This window comes from Eleutherodactylus coqui, chromosome 10, assembly GCF_035609145.1.
Source record: "Eleutherodactylus coqui strain aEleCoq1 chromosome 10, aEleCoq1.hap1, whole genome shotgun sequence".
Classification (NCBI taxonomy): domain Eukaryota; kingdom Metazoa; phylum Chordata; class Amphibia; order Anura; family Eleutherodactylidae; genus Eleutherodactylus; species Eleutherodactylus coqui.
In genome coordinates, this window is record NC_089846.1 from 94806108 (window position 1) to 94825808 (window position 19701).

General features: G+C 48.8%; 1 protein-coding gene across 1 annotated transcript; it reads right to left on the bottom strand.

Moving 5' to 3' along the window:
* Nucleotides 1-8092: 8092 nt before the first annotated feature.
* GPR174 (G protein-coupled receptor 174) lies at nucleotides 8093-19445 on the bottom strand. Its single transcript, XM_066581479.1, has 2 exons — nucleotides 19313-19445; nucleotides 8093-12607 (listed from the first exon to the last, which is right to left on the bottom strand). The coding sequence occupies exon 2, from the start codon at nucleotides 12326-12328 to the stop codon at nucleotides 11321-11323; it is 1008 nt and encodes a 335-aa protein (XP_066437576.1). The 5' UTR covers nucleotides 12329-12607; nucleotides 19313-19445; the 3' UTR covers nucleotides 8093-11320.
* Nucleotides 19446-19701: the final 256 nt, after the last annotated feature.

Below are 19701 nucleotides of genomic sequence, written 5' to 3' on the forward strand. Positions count from 1 at the left end.
ATGAGTCCTCGCTGATCTACGTCGACAGAAAAATAAGAAAGTTATTGCGCGCACAAGATGACCGCAGAAAAAAATTTAAAAAAATTAAAGGTCTTTGAAAAAAAAAAAGAGTAGTATAGTAAAAAAAAAACTATACAAGTTTGGTATCATAGTAATCGTACTGACCGATAGAATAAAGGTATCATGTGGTTTTTGTTGCAGTTTGTGCACCATAGAAACAAGACGCACTGAAAAATGGCGGAATGTCGTTTTTGTTTTTTTTTTATTTTACTCCACAATTTTTTTAAAGTTTTTCAGTACATTATATAGTACTTTTAATAGCACCATTAAAAACTACAACTCATCCCGCAAAAAACAAGCCTTTATACAGTGACTTCGATGGATAAATAAAGGAGTTTTTTTTTTAAGGGGGGAGGACAAAACGAAAATGGGTGGAAAAGAAAGGGCCACATCATTAAGGGGTTAAAGACATGATAGACATTTATGGAGGGGCCACATATGTATACTTCGATCACTACAGTTACATCATCTTTTACTGCTGACAATTGGGTTGCCACTAGAGATGAGCGAGCACGCTCGGTAAGGTGAGTTACTCTAAGCAAGCCTCGCTCATCTTGAGTAACTGCCTTCTCCTCTAAGCGTGCTCGGGGGGGCGGCGGGGGTGAGTGGCGGTGGGAAAAAGAGAAAGAGATCTCTCTCACTCTCCCTCCAGCTCTCCCCCGCTGCCCCCCCGAGCACGCTCGGTGAAGGCAGTTACTCAAGATGAGCGAGGCTTGCTTAGAGTAACTCACCTTACCGAGCGTGCTCACTCATTTCTAGTTGCCACCTTTGTTACAAAAAATACCGGCCATGGTAAAAAAAAAGGGGGCGTGGCTTATCACACCTTTTTTATTCTCCTTTAGGCCACCTGCACACGGGCGGAAATTCCGCTGCGGGATTTCCCACAGAATTTCCAGCCGTGTCCGCCTGCATAGGATTGCATTAGATAACGCAATCCTAGGCAGATGGGCGTGATTTTTCCGTGTGAAAACACACGCGGAAAACAAATCGTGACATGTCCTATTTCTGTGCGGGTCTCATAGAGGCCCACACAGGAATGTCAGTAGTGACGGGCCGGGTCCTCTCTGCACATGCGCCAGCTGGCCGGCGCATAGCAGAGAATGAAGACGCCAGGTGCGGGTAAGCCGCAGGCCTCTGCAGGAGCACAGGATCCAACCCAGCAGTCTGCAGGCGGCTTTAGGCTGCCTGTTCACGGGCGATTGTTCATTGCGTTACCCGCAGGAGTTAATCCGGCCGTGGGTAATGCAGTGAACGCTTTCCATGGCGTTATTATGGAAGCCGCAGTATCTATGAGCGGAGAATCACAGCGATTCTCCGCTCGCAGGATCTAAATCGCGGCATGCCGCGATTCTCCTCGGTGAGCCTATCACATAGGCTCGCTGAAGAGACCTGTTAGCGCTCGCCCGCGGTGGAATATCGCTGGCAATATTCCGCAACGGTCGTGGACATGGGGCCTTATTATTCTACACGCTCTGCTCCCTCTCCTCCTCATTACCTTCTTCACACTCTGCTCCCTCTTCTTTCCTCCTCCTGCTCATTACCTTCCTCACACTCTGCTCCCTCTTCTCTCCTCTTCCTGCTCATTACCTTCCTCACACTCTGCTCCCTCTTCTCTCCTCCTCCTGCTCATTACCTTCCTCACACTCTGCTCCCTTTTCTCTCCTCCTCCTCCTCATTACCTTCCTCACACTCTTCTCCCTCTTCTCTCCTCCTCCTCCTCACCTTCTTTACATTCTGCTCCCTCTTCTCTCCTCCTCCTCCTCACCTTCCTTACATTCTGCTCCCTCTTCTCTCCTCCTCCTCCCCATTACCTTCCTCACACTCTGCTCCCTCTTCTCACCTCCTCCTCCTCATTGCCTTCCTCACACTCTTCTCCCTCTTCTCTCCTCCTCCTCCTCCTCACCTTCCTTACATTCTGCTCCCTCTCCTCTCCTCCTCCTCCCCATTACCTTCCTCACACTCTGCTCCCTCTTCTCTCCTCTTCCTGCTCATTACCTTCCTCACACTCTGCTCCCTCTTCTCTCCTCCGCCTGCTCATTACCTTCCTCACACTCTGCTCCCTTTTCTCTCCTCCTCCTCCTCATTACCTTCCTCACACTCTTCTCCCTCTTCTCTCCTCCTCCTCCTCACCTTCCTTACATTCTGCTCCCTCTTCTCTCCTCCTCCTCCCCATTACCTTCCTCACACTCTGCTTCCTCTTCTCACCTCCTTGTCCTCTTCCTCATTACCTTTCACCACAGCAGCAACTTCCTCTTCTTTTCATAGCGCTGCATTAATGATAAGCCCCACCCCTTCCAGTCCGGTCAGGTGACCATTCCTTTTAACAGCCCATACACTGTAGCCCATATACTATTAGCAGGAGATCAAAGCCGACTGTCAGCTCCGCAGTCTGGCCGTGTACCTGGCCTCCACCGACTGTTCCCTGCAGGGAACATACCTACTGTAATAGAGCCGGTAAAAAAAAAAAATACCGGCATCGGCCTGGCAGTAAAAATATCAGCCAGGCCGGTGAATTACCAGTCGGGTGGCAACCCTAGCTGACAACCAGCCTGTACATCCTGTCTGAGAGGTAGTCACAGCCCCGCCCCCTGTCACTGAAGTATAAGGAATAAAAGGAGTATAATCATTTGTTCTCGGCTCTAAGGCCTCATATCCACGGGCCCGCACGGAATCTGAGTGTGGAATCCTGCAGCCGATTCCATCGTACCCGCAGACATGAGGCTGAAAAATACATTTTACTTAGCTATCGGGATGCTGCGGGGCTCTCCTTCATCGTGGCTGAATCTTCTTTCTTCTGCACAGCAGATGTGCTCAGGACGCCAGCAGCGTGCCTTCTTTTAAACTCCTGCTTTCCCGCAGTTCCGCAGCATGGATGCAGTGTCAACTGTGTCTGTGTCGCAGGGTGGATGGTTTCCATTGACTTTAGTGAAAGCCATCCGTGTGGGAAAAACGGAGAAAATGGAGCATGCTGCGGGTGTTCTCCCGCTTGTGCGATCCGCACGCCAGGGAAAAATGACATCTGCAGGTATTTAATTACCTGCGGGTACACAATGATTCCCCATGAGCGCGGCTCGCATGCGCGGGAGATCCTTGCGGATTTTAATTCTATTTTCCCCATGGACATGAGGCCTAAGGCCTCGTGTTCACTTGCATGCACGGATACCACTGCTGAATCCCGCAGTAGTATCCGTGCGTGCCCGAGGACATGGAGGGGGAATAAAATTTCTCACCTTTCCAGGCCCAGCACTGGCCGGATGGATCTTCTTTCTTCAGCATGGTGGATGCTTCCGGGAGCGCCGTCCGACACTCCTGGCGCATGCTCAGCACTATCTTTTTTTTAAAAAAATCTCCTGCTCTCCCGCGTATTTGCAGCCCAGCACAAAAATAGTCGCGGCTGTGCCGCGGAATACGGACGGCTTCTATTGAACTCAATGGAAGCCCCGGGAGCAGTCTGTACAGGAGATAGCAGGAAAATGCTGTAATTTCTTCCCGTACGTGCGACCCGCACACCTGGAAGAAATCCCGTCCGCATTCTTATAGCTGCCCTATGGGCAGCAAGACGCACGGATCTCCCGTGTGTGGACCATTTTATATATAAAACCCGCAGGTGGACATTGGGCCCTACTTTTTAATTTATTTCATGCTTCGGTTTTCCTGTCCCCGCATTAGGGGGTCACCTCCACCTGCAGAATATGTTGTAGTTTGTACTGTTTTCTCCCAGCGATGCTCTTTGTATAGTGACTAGAGATGAGCGAGCACGCTCGTTTAAGGCTGGTGATCGATCGACCATTGGTCTTGTTGAGTAACTGATTACTCGACCGAGCACCATGAGGGGGGGGAGGAGAGATCTCAAGTAATCAGTTACTCGACAAGACCGATGCTCGATCGATCACCAGCCTTAAACGTGCGTGCTCGCTCATCTCTAATAGTGACCTTTGTTCGGTCTCAGTGTGCTGATAACATTTATTCACTGTATCCACAGTAATATCTGCCTTTTTATAGTACTATAATGTGCGGCTTAGAGATCTACTATCATACATGGAGCAGCACTTTTGAAGAGGCAGTATGACTTGTTGCTTGTGCCTCTGACCCCAGCAGCGCCCCCTAGGATGGAGGTCTGCTAATGCTCCGCACTGGATGAACAGTTGTTTGCAGCTTTAGCTCTTCAGCAAGTTATTTTCACTACAGAGAATAATTTTGTTTCGGCTTCCTCAGAGCTCAGGTTTTACTATGAAAAATAAGAAACCGTTGAACAGAGATGAAACCACAGGAGCCACATTATTGAGACACAGCAGATAACAGCGAGGAAACAACTCCACCAAACCAGGCAGCCACATAAACAGTTGTGCCTCATCAACAATCTGCCTGGTGCAGGTGACTGTAGTGAATGAACTGAACACAACCTCCTGGAACAAACCACATAGAATATTCCGTAACCCTGTACTGACATTCATGATCCTGAGTTAAATCTTGTATTCTCCTCAAGAGCTGCACTCATTATTCTGCTGGTGGAGTCACTGCGTACATACATTACTTATCCTATATTGGTCCTGAGTTACATCCTGTATTATCCTCCAGAGCTGCACTCACTATTCTGCTGGTGGTCACTGTGTACATACATTACTTATCCTATATTGGTCCTGAGTTACATCCTGTATTATACCCCAGAGCTGCACTTACTATTCTGCTGGTGGAGTCACTGTGTACGTACATTACTTATCCTGTACTGGTCCTGACTTACATCCTGTATTATACTCCAGAGCTGCACTCATTATTCTGCTGGTGGAGTCACTGTATACATACATTACTTATACTGTACTGTTCCTGAGTTACATCCCGTATTATACTCCAGAGCTGCACTCACTATTCTGCTGGTGGAGTCACTGTGTACATACATTACTTATCCTGTACTGCTCCTGAGTTACATCCTGGTCTATTAGAAGGATATGATAGATATAAGCTATCAGAGAACTCTCTCCTAGACCCCCTACAGTCTGGCTTCCGACCCCAACACTCGACAAAAACTGCCCTTACAAGGGTATCCAATGACCTACTGACAGCCAAAATCGAGAGGCGATTACTCCCTACTGATCCCACTCGACCTTTCTGCAGCATTTGACACTGTTGACCGCAAACTTCTCCTCAGTATGCTTCGCTCCATCGGCCTATAGGACACTGCTCTCCTGGTTCTCTTCCTACCTAACCGGACCGCTCTTTCAGCGTCTCCCTTGCCCGCTCTACCTCCCCTCCTCTTCCCCTTGCTGTTGGGGTCCCCCAGGGCTCGGTCCTCGGCCCCCTCCTTTTCTCTATCTACACAGCCCCTATTGGACAAACTATCAGGAGATTTGGCCTCCACTACCACCTGTATGCTGACGACACCCAGCTATACACCTCTTCCCGTGACATCTCTGCACCTTTACTCCAAAACATCACCAACTGTCTTTCCACTGTCTCTAACACTATGTCCTCTCTCTACCTAAAACTAAACCTCTCTAAAATTGACTTACTGCTATTTCCACCCTCCATTAACCGACCTCATCCTGACATCTCCATCTCAGTGTGTGGTGCCACCATAACTCCTAGACAATATTGGGGTCATATTTGACTCTGATCTCTCTTTTACCCCCTACATCCAATCTCTGGCCCGAACATGTCAGCTGCACCTCAAGAACATCACAAGAATCCGCTCTTTTCGCACTGTAGACACGCTAAAAACGCTTATTGCTGCCCTCATTCACTTTTGGTTTGATTATTGCAACTCGTTGCTGATCGGCCTCCCCTGCACCAGACTCTACCCTCTACAATCCATCCTGAATGCGGCAGCCAGGCTCATCTTCCTGTCCAGCCGCTACTCGGACGCCTCTGCCCTGTGCCAGTCACTGCACTGGCTGCCCGTTAAATACAGAATTCAATTTAAACTCACTACCTTCATCCACAAAGCCCCCCACAGCGCAGCGCCCCCTATATTGCCTCCGTCATCTCAATCCATCACCCAGCCCGGGCTCTCTGCTCTGCTAACGAAACCAGACTGAGCGCCCCTTTAATTCGAACTTCTCATTCCCGCCTCCAAGACTTCTCCAGAGCAGCACCGGTCCTCTGGAACGCACTACCAAAGGCTACCCGGGCAATCCAGGACTCGCAGAACTTCAGGCGTGCTCTAAAATCGCACCTCTTCAGGGAGGCATACCCTAAACAAACCTCTCTGTACTCCGCCTGATAACATGCTCCCTGACCTACTGACTGCAATCCCTGCTAGCCATCATAAACCGCTCCTGCAGTCATACTGTTTCTGCCGTCACACGGCTAAAGGTCTGACCATTGTCTATGTGTATATCACCCCTCACTCTCCACCTCGCCATACCGTGCACATCTCCAGCCCTTTACCTTCTGTATCAGCCCATTACTTGTATTATGTAAGCTCGTTGGAGCAGGACCCTCACTCCTATTGTTTCCATCAACTGATTACTATGTAACCGTGGTTCTGTAATTTTTGTATTCTTTTTTTGGTCTTTCTGTATTCCCCCTGTCTATGTAAGCGCTGTGGAATATGTTGGCGCTATACAAATATTATTATTATATTATTATATGCAGTAAAACATGCAGAATGTAAATTGCCATTTTTATTTAAAAAAGATATTAAAATAAATACAGAAGCAGCTTTCCCATCGGGAAAATACAAAATGTGACTCCTCCTTCTGTGCAGAGATGAGACAGAAATGAAGTGACAACTCTGTGATCAGTGATGTCAGGGAATTTTGAAGAGGAGCGTAAGATCCAGGCCCATCCCCCACACACCCTATTACATTCACCATATATATCCGGAAAATCCCCCACATGTCCCCCATACATGTTGCATGTATCCGCCATTTGTTCCCCATATATTTCCAATGTGTTTCCTGTACATCTCACTTAAGTCCCCCATACATTCCCTGTACATCCCTCATGTGTCCCTCACACAACCCCCACATGTCCGCAATACATCCCACATACATGTTCAACATGGCCCCCATAAATTGGCTGTGCTTCATATATATGTCCCACGTGTTCCTCACCCATCCCCATACATGTTTTGCGTCCCTTATACACCCCCTGTGTCCCTTATACATTCCCCATAACTACCCATACATCTCCTGTATGTATCCCATACATCCCCCTTAAGTATCTCATACACCCCCCATGTGTCCTTCATACATCCCTAATGTGTTTCTCTTACATCCACGAAGTGTCCCTCATATATTTCTCATATGTAATTCTCCATATGTCTCTCATACATCCACCATATGTCCCAATACACCCCTGATATTTCCACTATGTGACACTTATACATCCCCAAGTGTCCCCCATACATCCTCCATAAGTACCCTATACGTCCCTGATGTGTCATCTATACATGCCCCATAAATAACCCATAGATTCCTATGTGTCACCCATAAGTACCACATACATCCCCATCCATCCATAAATACCCCAAGCATCCTCATGTGTTCCCCATACATCCCCCATCACTATTTCATACATCTCCCATAAGTACCTCATACATCTACCATATGTCCCCATACACCCCTCATACCTGCAGCGGGACCCCTCTGGACTCAGTATAATGTAACTCTCCTGCAGGGGTACATCATTACACCCTCACTATTCCAGAACATGCAATGCACGGCTATACTGTATAGAACAAATTATCTCCTAATATACCCAAATTTCAGGAAATGTCTCCAGAAGCGCCGGAATAGCAGATCGCAGGGCTATAGATGGAGGCAGCGCATGACAGGGTTAACGGGGAAGGTAGGGGTTAAAAAAAGGTGAGACTGGTGAGTAGAGAAAGGGGGGGGGGAGCTAAGGGGGGGGAGCAGATAGAAAGTGCGGGAACAGCAGGAGGAGGGGTCAGTGCAGCAACGGACAGCAAGGAGCAAGGAGCAGAAGCACAGGCAGAGAGGAAGTCGCACCCACCCGCCCTTATTTCAGTAATTGGGGGGGTTCACAGGTTAGTTAGCCTGGGGGGTGGGGAGGTTAGCGGGTTAAAGGGGGGGATCCTTGGAGTCAGCTGTAATAGGGGTGGGGTGAAGGCGGGAGCTCTGAGCTACCTCCCCCACACCCATCGTTCATAGGGTGTATGGTAGTCTGTCGCCTCTCGACTCTGTCAGGCCGGAGTCCCTGCAGAGACGGTGGAGCTAGCATCGGAACGGCTAGCGGGTCTCTGAGTCGGGAGGTCGGCGACTAGGGGCAACCGGGTGTTCCTTCCCTCCCGAGTCGGCGGTCTTGCGGCGGGAGGCGGTAGCGGGATAGAATTTTGGTCTCCCGAGTCGGATAGGTGGAGTGCGGCGGGAGGCAATACAAAATTCGTCCCTGTGGGTGAGGCGACAGCGGTGGTTGAGGCTCCAGGGACTTCCCCTCCAACATTTTTTCTAACGGGGTTTTTTGGTTGGTTGGACGGGTTGTTTATTTTAGGATGTTATTATATAAATTGTTAAAGAATTTTATAATAAATGGCTGCTGTGGCCAAATTATCCAAAGTTAGAAGTTGTAACGTGTTTCTTTAAGGTGGGGAAAAGGGATGGTTGGGTCAGGTCACAGGGCCTAGATCCGTTATACTCGCGTCATGGTACATCTGCTTCTGGGAAAGCTGAGTGACAACCAATATGGCCACCGTCCCGGCTCTTGTGATCATAAATCCTCCTGACAGAAGATGTAATAAAGCATGAATTATTTGGGGGTCCTTTCAGAGATCAGCGCAGTAACATCATTTAATGCAAACACAGTCATAGAAGCCGAGGAAGGTGGCCGCCAAAAGATGCGACTTTTGAGGAGGGCCTAATGGCAGTTTTCATCATTTTTTGAAGGGTCGGAGCTGGCGCAGGTTTCAGTCACAGAGATGGATTCAGATTCAACTAATGTACTAACAGGCGTATGAAAAGCCAATCTAAGAAAATGTGCGCATGAAAACCTGCGCTGACGGGTACGTTCCTCCAGCACAATCCCACATGGCAGAGATCCATGACTAATCCGCACTTGCATTAAGCCCTTGTGAATGGCAAAACGCGTGCAGAAATTCTAACATTGATGCTGTGCGGATGTTTAGGTACGGAATCTGTGAAAAAATCTGCGCCTGTCAGCCGCACCAGTGACTATCGTTCGTATGCTTTACACAGTAGTGATAGTCCCTCAAGTGAATGCAGGCAGTGCGCCGCGGGATCGTTCCAGCCGCCCGCCTCCATTCACAGTAAACAGGTAGTCACTCAAACATCCAGGGTGAATGCAAACGGCCAGGTTGGATCCCGCTGGGCAGAGCAGAGCCGGCGCGTCAGCCGTGAAGTTTCTATGCGGGTCCTTGCGAGGCTCACACAGAAATAGGACATGCCGTGATTTTTTTTACCGCGCGAGTTTACACAATGTCAAATCGTGGCTGTCGGCATAGGATTGCATAAACCAATGCAATCCTATAGCAGAGTGCACAGGAGGAAATTCTGCATGAAATCTCGACGTGGAATTTTCGCCCGTGTGCATTCACCCTAAGTGGTTCCTGGTTACACGGGCCAAAAGTTGCTTGGTCTTTAGTTCTACTAAGGGCGGCTTCACACGGGCGTATGCGTTTTTGCGTGCTATTCACCAAAATGTATTTGCACAATGAACAAATCTTTTTTGCGTGCGTATCAGTGTAATTTACAGTACGGGGGACAGCGATGTGAACTGCAGAGGCCAGGAGCTGTAGGAGCAATGCAGGTGAGTGTTAGTTGTTTTTAGGGGGAGTGGGGTGGACTGTCCCGCAGAATCCGGGATGGTTTGGAGGCATGCGTTCACACAGGCGTATGTTTTGTCTGTAGTTTTTACTGACTCAATACGGACAGAACATGGACGCATTCAATTAAATTGGCGAATACAGAAGTGCGAATACAGAACACAAACCAATAGTCTATCCCAGCACTTCTTATTTAAGTCTGTACTCACGAGCCAAAATTGCCCATAAGGGCTCAAACAGATGGGTGCATGCGCTAATACGCTCGCCCCTACGGAGCGTATTAGCGCATGAACTGTTTTTTTTTTTTACTATTTAAACTCTGCGATATTGCGCGTGAGTTTGAAAAAACAGGGCGGAAGATTGGTTCTGCTCTATCTGTCTCGCACGTAGAAAAACAAAAAACTACTAAAACTATTAAGCCAAAGGAGGTGCCAATGTGTGCGGGTTTGCGCAGCGTATTGCGCATATCCACATGTATATAAGTGCTCATTTGTGCACCTCGTATAGATCTCTACGGGGCTCTTTGGTGCGTAAATACGCAAAAAATAGAGCTGGTCCGATTTTTTTGCACACGTAAAAACTGTGCTCGCAAAAAAAAAAAGAAATGAGAATGAACCCATTGAAATCAGTGTGATCTATTCTCTGTGTTCTGCGCGCAGAATTGTTCCGTGTGCACATACAGTCATATGAAGCCACCCTAACTCCCAGCATACCCTGCAAGGACAGAGGAAGGTGAATACTGATCCTCACAGAGGATTATCTGCACTGATACACTGTAACAACCCCTCAGCTGTGGGAAGTATCAGGTCAGGACACATTTTCGGTATCTGAATGTAATAAGCCAGAATGTTTCCCTTCACTGACGGCAAGCAGAGATTGTGAAAATGCTGCAGAATTGAAACCCAAAGCGACAGATTTATGAAACTGTCCTTGTCGTTTCTAGCAACCAATCACAGCGCAGCTTTCATTTTATATTCTGCTCTTGGAAAATGAAATCTGCCCCATTGTCTGTGTTTCTCCCAGCAACCAATCACAGCACAGCTTTCATTACTTATAGTACTCTGGGAAAATGAAAGCTGTGCTGTGATTGGTTGCTATGGGCTACACAGACAGTTTTACTTTCAGTTTCATAAATCTGAATGATGAAGCTTTATTTATAACGCACAATCCATCTCCCTGACGTCACAGTTATAGGCACGGGTTTGGGAAGAGCTGCGTTTTTTTTTTTCTCATTTCCCTCCTGTTCGGGCAGATAATATCCCCCCTTCCTGTCCTCTGTGTCATGCCTGAAGATTTCCTCTCTGTGCCATTAATTCCAAAATAATCCACGTCACTCCAGCACCCTCATTATATCAGGCCTATTGGAAGCAGTTACCAGACTATCAGATGCCAGATTGCAGGAAGATGCTGTTCGGGGTTATTGTTGCAGTAACCTCATGTTGATGGCCTGAGGAGGAGGCAGGGCAGACATTTCCGGCGCCCTCTGACAACCTTGTACATCCCATCACCTTCCATGTGTTGTCACCTCGACCTGCAGACGCTCTGGTCTGGAAAATCTTTACCGTAGAGAATCTGCAGCTCGATGCCGTCGTCCACCAAGTCCTGCCGCGACAGTCTCCTCCGGAACTCGTCGGTGGTGAAGTAGTAGATGATGGGGTCCAAGCAGCAGTTCATACTGGCCAGGCACAGTGCTACAGGGTGCAGGGTGAGGATGGCCCTCCGCTGCGAGCACGACGCAATCTTATTGGCCTTGGCCAAGAAATCCAACGGGAAGCTAAAGTGGTACGGAGCGAAGCAGACTAGGAAGACACCGGCACAGGTCAGGATCATCTTCAGCGCCTTTTTCTTCTCCCCAAGGTCGTGAGAGGCGGCGTGCGGCTGCCGTAATGAGGTCACCGTCCGCCAGGTGCAGAACAAAACAATGACCAGCGGACTGACAAAGCCAAAGATCTCGGCTACGGTAACCGTCACGATGGAGCCGGCGAAGCCAATGTCCAACAGGGGGAGGTCCGCAAAGCATTTCTGGTCGACGTTGTGGCCGCTGCTTGTCTCATTCCCAATCCTCAGCAGCGGAAATGGGAGGCAACCGATGCAGACAAGGATCCAGCCGGCGACGCTGACGTACACGTCAAACATCCGCTTCCTGTCGGTGAAGTTGAAGGGGTAGATGAGGTACATGAAGCGGCGGACGCTGATGCAGACCAGGAAGAAGATGCTGGCGTACATGTTGACGTATTTTAGGTAGAAGCAGAACATACACAGGAAGCGTCCGAACGGCCACGACTTGTGCAGGTAGTAAAATATCCGCAGCGGCAGTGACAGAACCTGCAGCAAGTCAGCAATGGCGAGGTTTATCATGAAGATGACGGCGCGTTTCGTCTCCTTCATGTACATGTAGAACACCCACAGTGCCAGGACGTTGCCAATCAATCCAGGGATGAGGATGACAGCGTAGGTGATGGCGTACAGGTAATCCAGGAAGCGCACGTCCACTTCACAGCTGTCTGTGACATTGGCGCCAGTCTGCATCTTCCACTGCGCGGGGATCCGGGTAAACAGGGGTTAATTCCAAGTCTTACACCTCGGAGAAGTCTCAGCTGGAGGTCTCAGATATCGTACTGTTCATGGCTGAGGCTTCAGGGTCCCATATTTGTCGCGTTCTGGCCGCCTCGTGTCGCTAATTTCTGAGGTTTATATTCATAATGTCCCCAGCTTTGCGGGATTACGATTTGCTTCAATTCCATTTATCTGGCCACAAGTGTAGCACTGCCATTTATATTCATCATCATGGTGACCGCAAACTTGGATCTGGAAAAGAGAAAACACAAGGTCACTGGAGGTCGTGGCGTCTAAACAGCACCCGATGCAAGAATAATAACTAACTAGGGAACGGAATGCGACACTTACCACCGACACTGACAGCAGCAAATGCGGCAGAGATCATTCTTACAACACCCCACATTCTACAAACAGTCGCAAAATATCCACCCTGAGTCGGTGCTGGAAGGCATAAAAGGGCTGAGATAGTACTAATCAGTCTGATACGATAAAGTTCTGCAACCTCTGCAATAGATTTTGTGTCAGTTCCTCACCTTTGTAAGATCTCTGTTTGCTGTTTGTAAATGGAAACACTGATTCTTTACATTGACATAATAAAATTCCATGTAAATGGATGATGAAGTGGTGTTACCCCAGGGTGTGTCTTGGGAACGTCCACACCTGTAGAAGATGTGAGGTGCCATCTTGTGTGGGTGAACACCGGCCAGCGCTCATGGCGAGGCGATGTAAATTATCAGAACGAGTCATTATAGTGGGCGCCAGATGGATGGGACGTTCCGAAGTTTTGCAGGCAATTCCTCGATCCACAGTGTCGCGTCTACAAGGAGTACAACGTAGAAGACATTACTGCCCACCGGTGCTTAGTGATTGCAATTGGCGGCATCTGGCTAGAATTGTCCGTGCGAACAGACAAGTGATTCCAGCCGACATCCCATTCGGATTCTGTGCAGAAGATCCCACTGGTCAGTGCAGCGTTCTCTACCTTCCATGGGATATGGGAGCAGAAGCCCCACCAGAGGCCTCTTATCATAATGACACAGCGCCTCACCTGGACTCTAGAGGACCAGCAACATATGGCGTGGATGATGAGTCACGGTACCAATAGTTTTGGGCTTATGGTAGGGTTGGTGTGTGGTGCAGACCCCATGAAGCCACAGACCCTAGTAGTCAACAAGGCACTGTGCAGGCATGGTGGTGGCTCCACTGACCGGTGCCCACTACATTTCACTGCTTTGTGACTATTTGACGCCCTTCATGGACTTCATGTCCCAACACAATGATGGGATATGCCAGCAGGATAATACACCATGCCATCGGGTCTAGGTTGTCCAGAATTGGAGGAACATTCTGTAGAGTTCCTACAAATGTTGCGTCCTGCACCTTTGTCCGACATGAGCCAAATACAGCATTTATGGGATATGGTGGAGAGATCCTGCACCTACAACCACCCCGGAGTAGTGGGGGCTATCCAAGTGGCTCAACCTCCCTCCAGACATCTTCAATCCACTTGTGGAATCAATACCATGTCAAGTTGCTGCACTTTGCCTGGCTAGAGGTCCTAGATCCGTGATGGCGAACCTATGACACACGTGTCAGCACTGACACGCGTAGCCATAGCCGCTGACACGCGGCCGCTCACCCAGTTAATGAATACCGGCAGGGGCCGTGACTTCCATTAGGTATTCACTAACCAGCACTACTAACAGCGCTGATCCCGGCGCACACTGTGATGTCAGTGTGCAGCCAGGATCCTCCTCCCCCCGTCCCCCGACGTCTCTTACCTGTTGGTTCCGCGGGAGCGTCCAGGGGAAGAGGCATCCTGCAACACATTGAAGTCACAGTGTGCGCCAGAGATCATCACTGTTGGCAGCGCGCCGGGCACAGGAGGAGCGGAGCATCCACGAGGTAAGTACGTGGGGGGCAGTCACCGCTGTGGGGCTGCTGAAAGGGGGGCAGGTAATGCTGGGGGGAGGGGGGCGCTGTAAGGGGGGGCAGATACTGCTGGGGGGGCACTGTAAGGGAGGCAGACACTGCTGGGGGGGGCACTGTAAGGGGGGCAGATACTGCTGGTGGGGGCCGCTGTAAGGGGGGCAGATACTGCTGGGGGTGGGTCCGCTGTAAGGGGGGCAGATACTGCTGGGGGGGCACCGTAAGGGGGCAGATACTGCTGGGGGGGCCGCTGTAAGGGGGGCAGATACTGCTGGGGGGGCAGATACTGCTGGGGGGGCACTGTGGGGGGCAGATACTGCTGGGGGGCCGCTGTGGGGGGCAGGTAATGCTTGGGGGCCGCTGTGGGGGGCCGGTACTACTGGGAGGCCGCTCTGGGTGGTGCTGTCGCTGCTGGGGGGGACGCTCTTGGTGGTGCTGTCGCTGCTGGGGGGCCGCTCTGGGTGGTGCTGTCGCAGCTGGGGGGGCGCTCTGGGTGGTGCTGTCGCTGCTGGGGGGGGCGGACGCTCTTGGTGGTGCTGTCGCTGCTGGGGGGCCACTCTGGGTGGTGCTGTCGCTGCTGGGGGGCCGCTCTGGGTGGTGCTGTCGCTGCTGGGGGGGCGCTGTCGTTGCTGGGGGGCCGCTCTGGGGGCGGTGTTGCCGCTGGGGGCTCATCATTACTGAGATAAGTGAGGGGGAGGCAGCGAGAGGCGAGGGCCTGTGCTATGGGTGTTTTGGGTTTATTAAATACAGTTATACATTACAATTATACATTTTTGTTATTTAAACTATAAATATCGCGAATTTATGGATTTTTTCTCAAAGTGACACACCACCCGAGTTATGCTCCGTTTTTTGGCGAATTTTGATACACCGAGCTCAAAAGGTTGCCCATCACTGTCCTAGATGATACTGGTAGTTCCTGTCCCATTACTTTTGGCATGTCAGTCTCTATACAGAGGCTAAAAAGTTGTTAGCGCTCATACAGGATAATTAGACAGGCGAGGATCACTGCTGGATCGCGGGCTTCTCACTCAGCGGGGAGCGTTTACTTGCAGCGAGAATCCCGCGATCCAGCAATGGTTTTTTACGCTGAATGGAAGTCACCGATAACCAGAAGTGAATGAATAGTAAAAGATTCTTTTGCATTTACACGGGGACGATAATTTCTAATTTTGATTCGTTTGAAAGAATTTTGAGTGATAATCGTCCCGTGTGAATGGCCCTTAAGATGCCGCCAATGTTCTATCATGGAAGCAGGAAAACTGAAAGTTCTTTCCATTACAAGACGGAAATGAATGCATCCACTTGACTTTAAGGTGCCCCATTCGGCTAGCATTCTCCCGGATGAAATGGCGCAGCATGCTTCATTATTTTAGTCTGATTTTTACGGCAAGGCTCCAAACCTCCCACCTATATGCGAAGGAGGGAACGAGCGGCGGGGTCAGGACAGGTTTTTAGAGGTAGATTTTATGAGTGTTATATGAATGGACCCCCTGGTAGAAAGGGTTAATGATCTAGAGCTCTGACAGCTGGATTCTGACTCCTCTTTGGCCGCAGGCGACTCTTCCTCTTTTACTTCTAAGCAATTTCTATATTTAATGTGAAGATTTAGGAAATTTTCAGATTTTTCTCATATGACGTCTCCAGCGGGAACCCCCAACCTCATTCGCGGGCACCCTCTTAAAGTGACCCCACACCTCTTATCTAGCAGAGGTGCCCGCTGATCATATGGCTGCTAAAAACGAAACAGTCCCTGCTGCTCTTATCTTGTGGCTGATGGTGTAATAGTGAGAAGGGTGACATCACCGCATTACATAAGAAGTACTTTAGATACTAAAAACTGTCAGCACCCACTCTGGCTGGCAGCGCCAGAGTACATCCATGTGGCAACTGCAGTCATGTCAAAAGTAATTGTCCCTCATGTACAGAGTTATCTCTGCCCATCTGTGGAGTCTCGGCATCTGCCCATAAGTCACACCAAATTCCTTCTCTCAGACTTTTTAGAGAGGGGCTGATCACATGACACAAGGGGCGCCAGAAGGAGCCCCCCACTGTCCAGGAGGACCATCGAGGCAAGAGTAAAGATTACCCATGAACACCTGGAACACTATAGGGCTTCTGGAATAATATGCTCTGGCCAGACGAGGCAGAGGAAGAGTTATGTGTCCGTGAGAACAGAAGAAGCTGAAAGCTGCAGTGTAAAGCATGGTGGTGGAGGAGATGTCCTAGCTTGGAGCTGCTTTGCTGAATGCTGTAATATTTTTTTTCTTTCAGAGGCTGAATATCCTGACCTCATCCTGCTCCCACAGCTGAGGGCTTGTTACAATGTATCATTGCAGGTAAGCGTATATTCACACAATCAACTTTTCTGTCCGATGCTCAGATCGAAAAAAAAATTAGACGGAAATAAATTATTTTACTCGTGTGTTGTTGTTTTTTAATTGGGCGAACAGTGTGAGTAAAAAAATTGCAGCATGTCCGCTTTTATTGCGATTTTCAGACGAAAATCATTTGTTCAAGTCTATCGGTGCAATTAAAAAAAATGGGTTGCAGTCACTTGATGTGACTGTGATCCATTTTTATCGCATGTAACCATGGTAACTAATCAAAAAAAATGGGCAGAACCTTTAATTACACCACTTTTTACGTGCGTAAAAATTGGATGCAAAACTGAGAAAATCACATGAAAAAATTACAAAAACACAAAAAAATGCCATGAAAATCACACGAAAATTCTTTTCCTTTTTCAGAACTACGGCTACCTACACACGGGTGAGCGCTTTATTGGGCCGACGAACTTGGGCTAATATCGCACCCCAACGTGTAATTTACCTGCGGATGTGAGGTGTTTTTCAGAGAAAAACACATCGAATGTGTGAAATTCCAATCCTCTCGCCCGAGTTTCACGCAAAATAGACGATCTGAAGTGTTTCTCATTGATTTTAATGGGAAACCACGCACGCACGTAACACAGCATGCAATGCATTAAAGCAAATGCTGAAATCAATAGGCGATGCGTTCCGAGGAAGGTGAAAAGTTAGAGCAAAGATGATTTTTTTCCTGCACGAATCGCTCATGTATGATGACCTCATTCAAAAGAATGCGGTTCATATTCATGCATTCATGAATCAGCGCACAAATCTCCCGCGAGCTTCTCAGCCGCATGAAAGTGTCCTAAAAGAAAACCACCTGTGTGAATATATTCTGGAGCTACACGGGTGAGTATGATGCAGGACAGCGAAAAACTGATGTTTCACCGGCAATTTCACAGCGATTTTCCTGCGTGTAGGATGCATTTTTGCGATAAAACATAATTTGCGTGAGGTTTAAGTGTGTGAAAATAATCGCATGTGGATCCGCTAGTAAAATGCTTGAAGAGTCGATGACATTTACACTCCCATACAAAAATAACGGGCGACTCTTCAACAAGAATTGCCACAAATAGGGCATTCAGCGATTTTTTTGAATTTGGACTATCAGTCCGAGAGAAAAATCGCTTATATGAATTAACCCATTCAGTTGGGTTCTTTTTTTGTACAAATTCTCTTTATCTCGTAATCGGACAGAACTCGAGTGTGAATACAGCCTGAGGGCAGTTTCAGACAAACTCGTTTCATGATCACGGCCGCATAACAGGACAAGACGGAACCACTGATTTCAATGGATTTCAGGTTTTGCGTTTTCACTAGCTCCTTTCGTATCTTCCCATGTTTTTTTTTCAGACTCCTGCACTATGGCGTGGAGTTTGATCGCCCGTCAGAGGGGAAGAAATTTCTCTCATTCAGGCGCAATGACGTTCCATACTGGCAAGCGTAGTTGCGCCCATGGCCTCCTGAAACTGCTCTTAGTGCACATACATGGCGTATTCGCACTCTGTATTACACACATATTATTTACACGCATGATACGAAGAGCTTAAATGCCATTAATTTGCATTGCGGTATTCATACCTGTGTTTTTCATGTGAATATTTTACATGGATGAGGATTTTCTGAGCTAATACATTGTAACAGACCTTCAAGTGAGAGAAATATGAGATCAGGGCAAGCTTTAAGCTTCTGAATGTAAATAAGAATGTTCCCATTCACCGACAGCAAGCAGAGTTCTGGAATATGGTTAAGAACTGAAACAAAGTCTATTAGAAAGTCGCAGAACATTATACAAATGACAACGCTCCATCTCCTGGCCCGGCCCTTCAACTGTTACATGCTTCTGTCTCCATTAGGATAGAGCATGTGTCTGCTTATGGGGCCCTTGGAGTGAGGGGGCCCGGCCCTGGTGCTACTGGATGAAGAGGGCCCGGCCCTGGTGCTCCTGGATGAAGAGGGATGTGCAGAATTATTCTCTTGAGGGGCTGGAAAATGCTACAAGAGTCAAGGGAATAAATGATGGACCCCTTAATCTTGGGTGGCAATACCTGGCTCTGTAATGAAGGGCCCATTCATACCTGGCCTTTAGAGATGGGGGGCCCAGCCCTGCTGCTACTGAATGAAGGGAACATCTGCAGTGCCATCCTTTCAAGGAGCTGGAAAATGTCCGAGAGACATGGGATAAGACAGCGGACCCCTTTGTCTTGGACGGCAATATCCAGCCCTGTAATGAGAGGCCCAATTTTCTTTGCTATGGGGCCCCAAAATGCTCACCTGTGATTAAGCTGCTGATTTCTTGATCCAGAAGACAGACTCTTACCATGAGGGGTCCAGGGGGAGGGTCTTCTACTTCCTCCTATCTCTCAGCCCTATAAAGATGCCCTTTAGGGATGGTGTGGATTTACTGTTTCTGTAGTGCGGGCTGTAGAGACGCCAGGGTGGTGAACAGTAGACCGCCAATGACTGCCAGCATCACCCTACACTAACCAGAATTTACATTCACAAACATGCATACAGCTTCATCAGCCCCCAGGGAAAAAACACAGAAATCACCAAACTCCACCCAATCCAGTACCGCCATGTCCAAGCCCAGATCCCCATGACATGACCCTTAAGCAATAAGGCCCCAATAATCAGTACCAGTAAATATTCCTACATTGTATCATCCATGGATCTTGGGCAGATGGCACATCGGTTCTTGTCACAGGCAGTTTGTGGCTCGGATGATCGGAAGAGGCTCCGCACCGCTGGCTCTACGGGTAGACTGTGCTGCTGCTGTCAGGGCTCCCACATCTGGACTTCCCCTCTTTCAGTTGCATTTCCACTACTTTAAAAGATGTTCACATAGTGGCTGACAAGGCTGGGGGTGGGGAGAGGACGCTGTGCAGCCGGGAGGGGGAGACAGCACCCTGCCACCCGCAGAAATCCCCTCACTGCACCTGCTGCCAGAACATAAAGAGTCATAACCCACAGTACTCAGGAAAAGGGCAGAGAAACTGCGAGACTACAGGGGTACAAGGGGCATACTAAAATTTTCACTTAGTA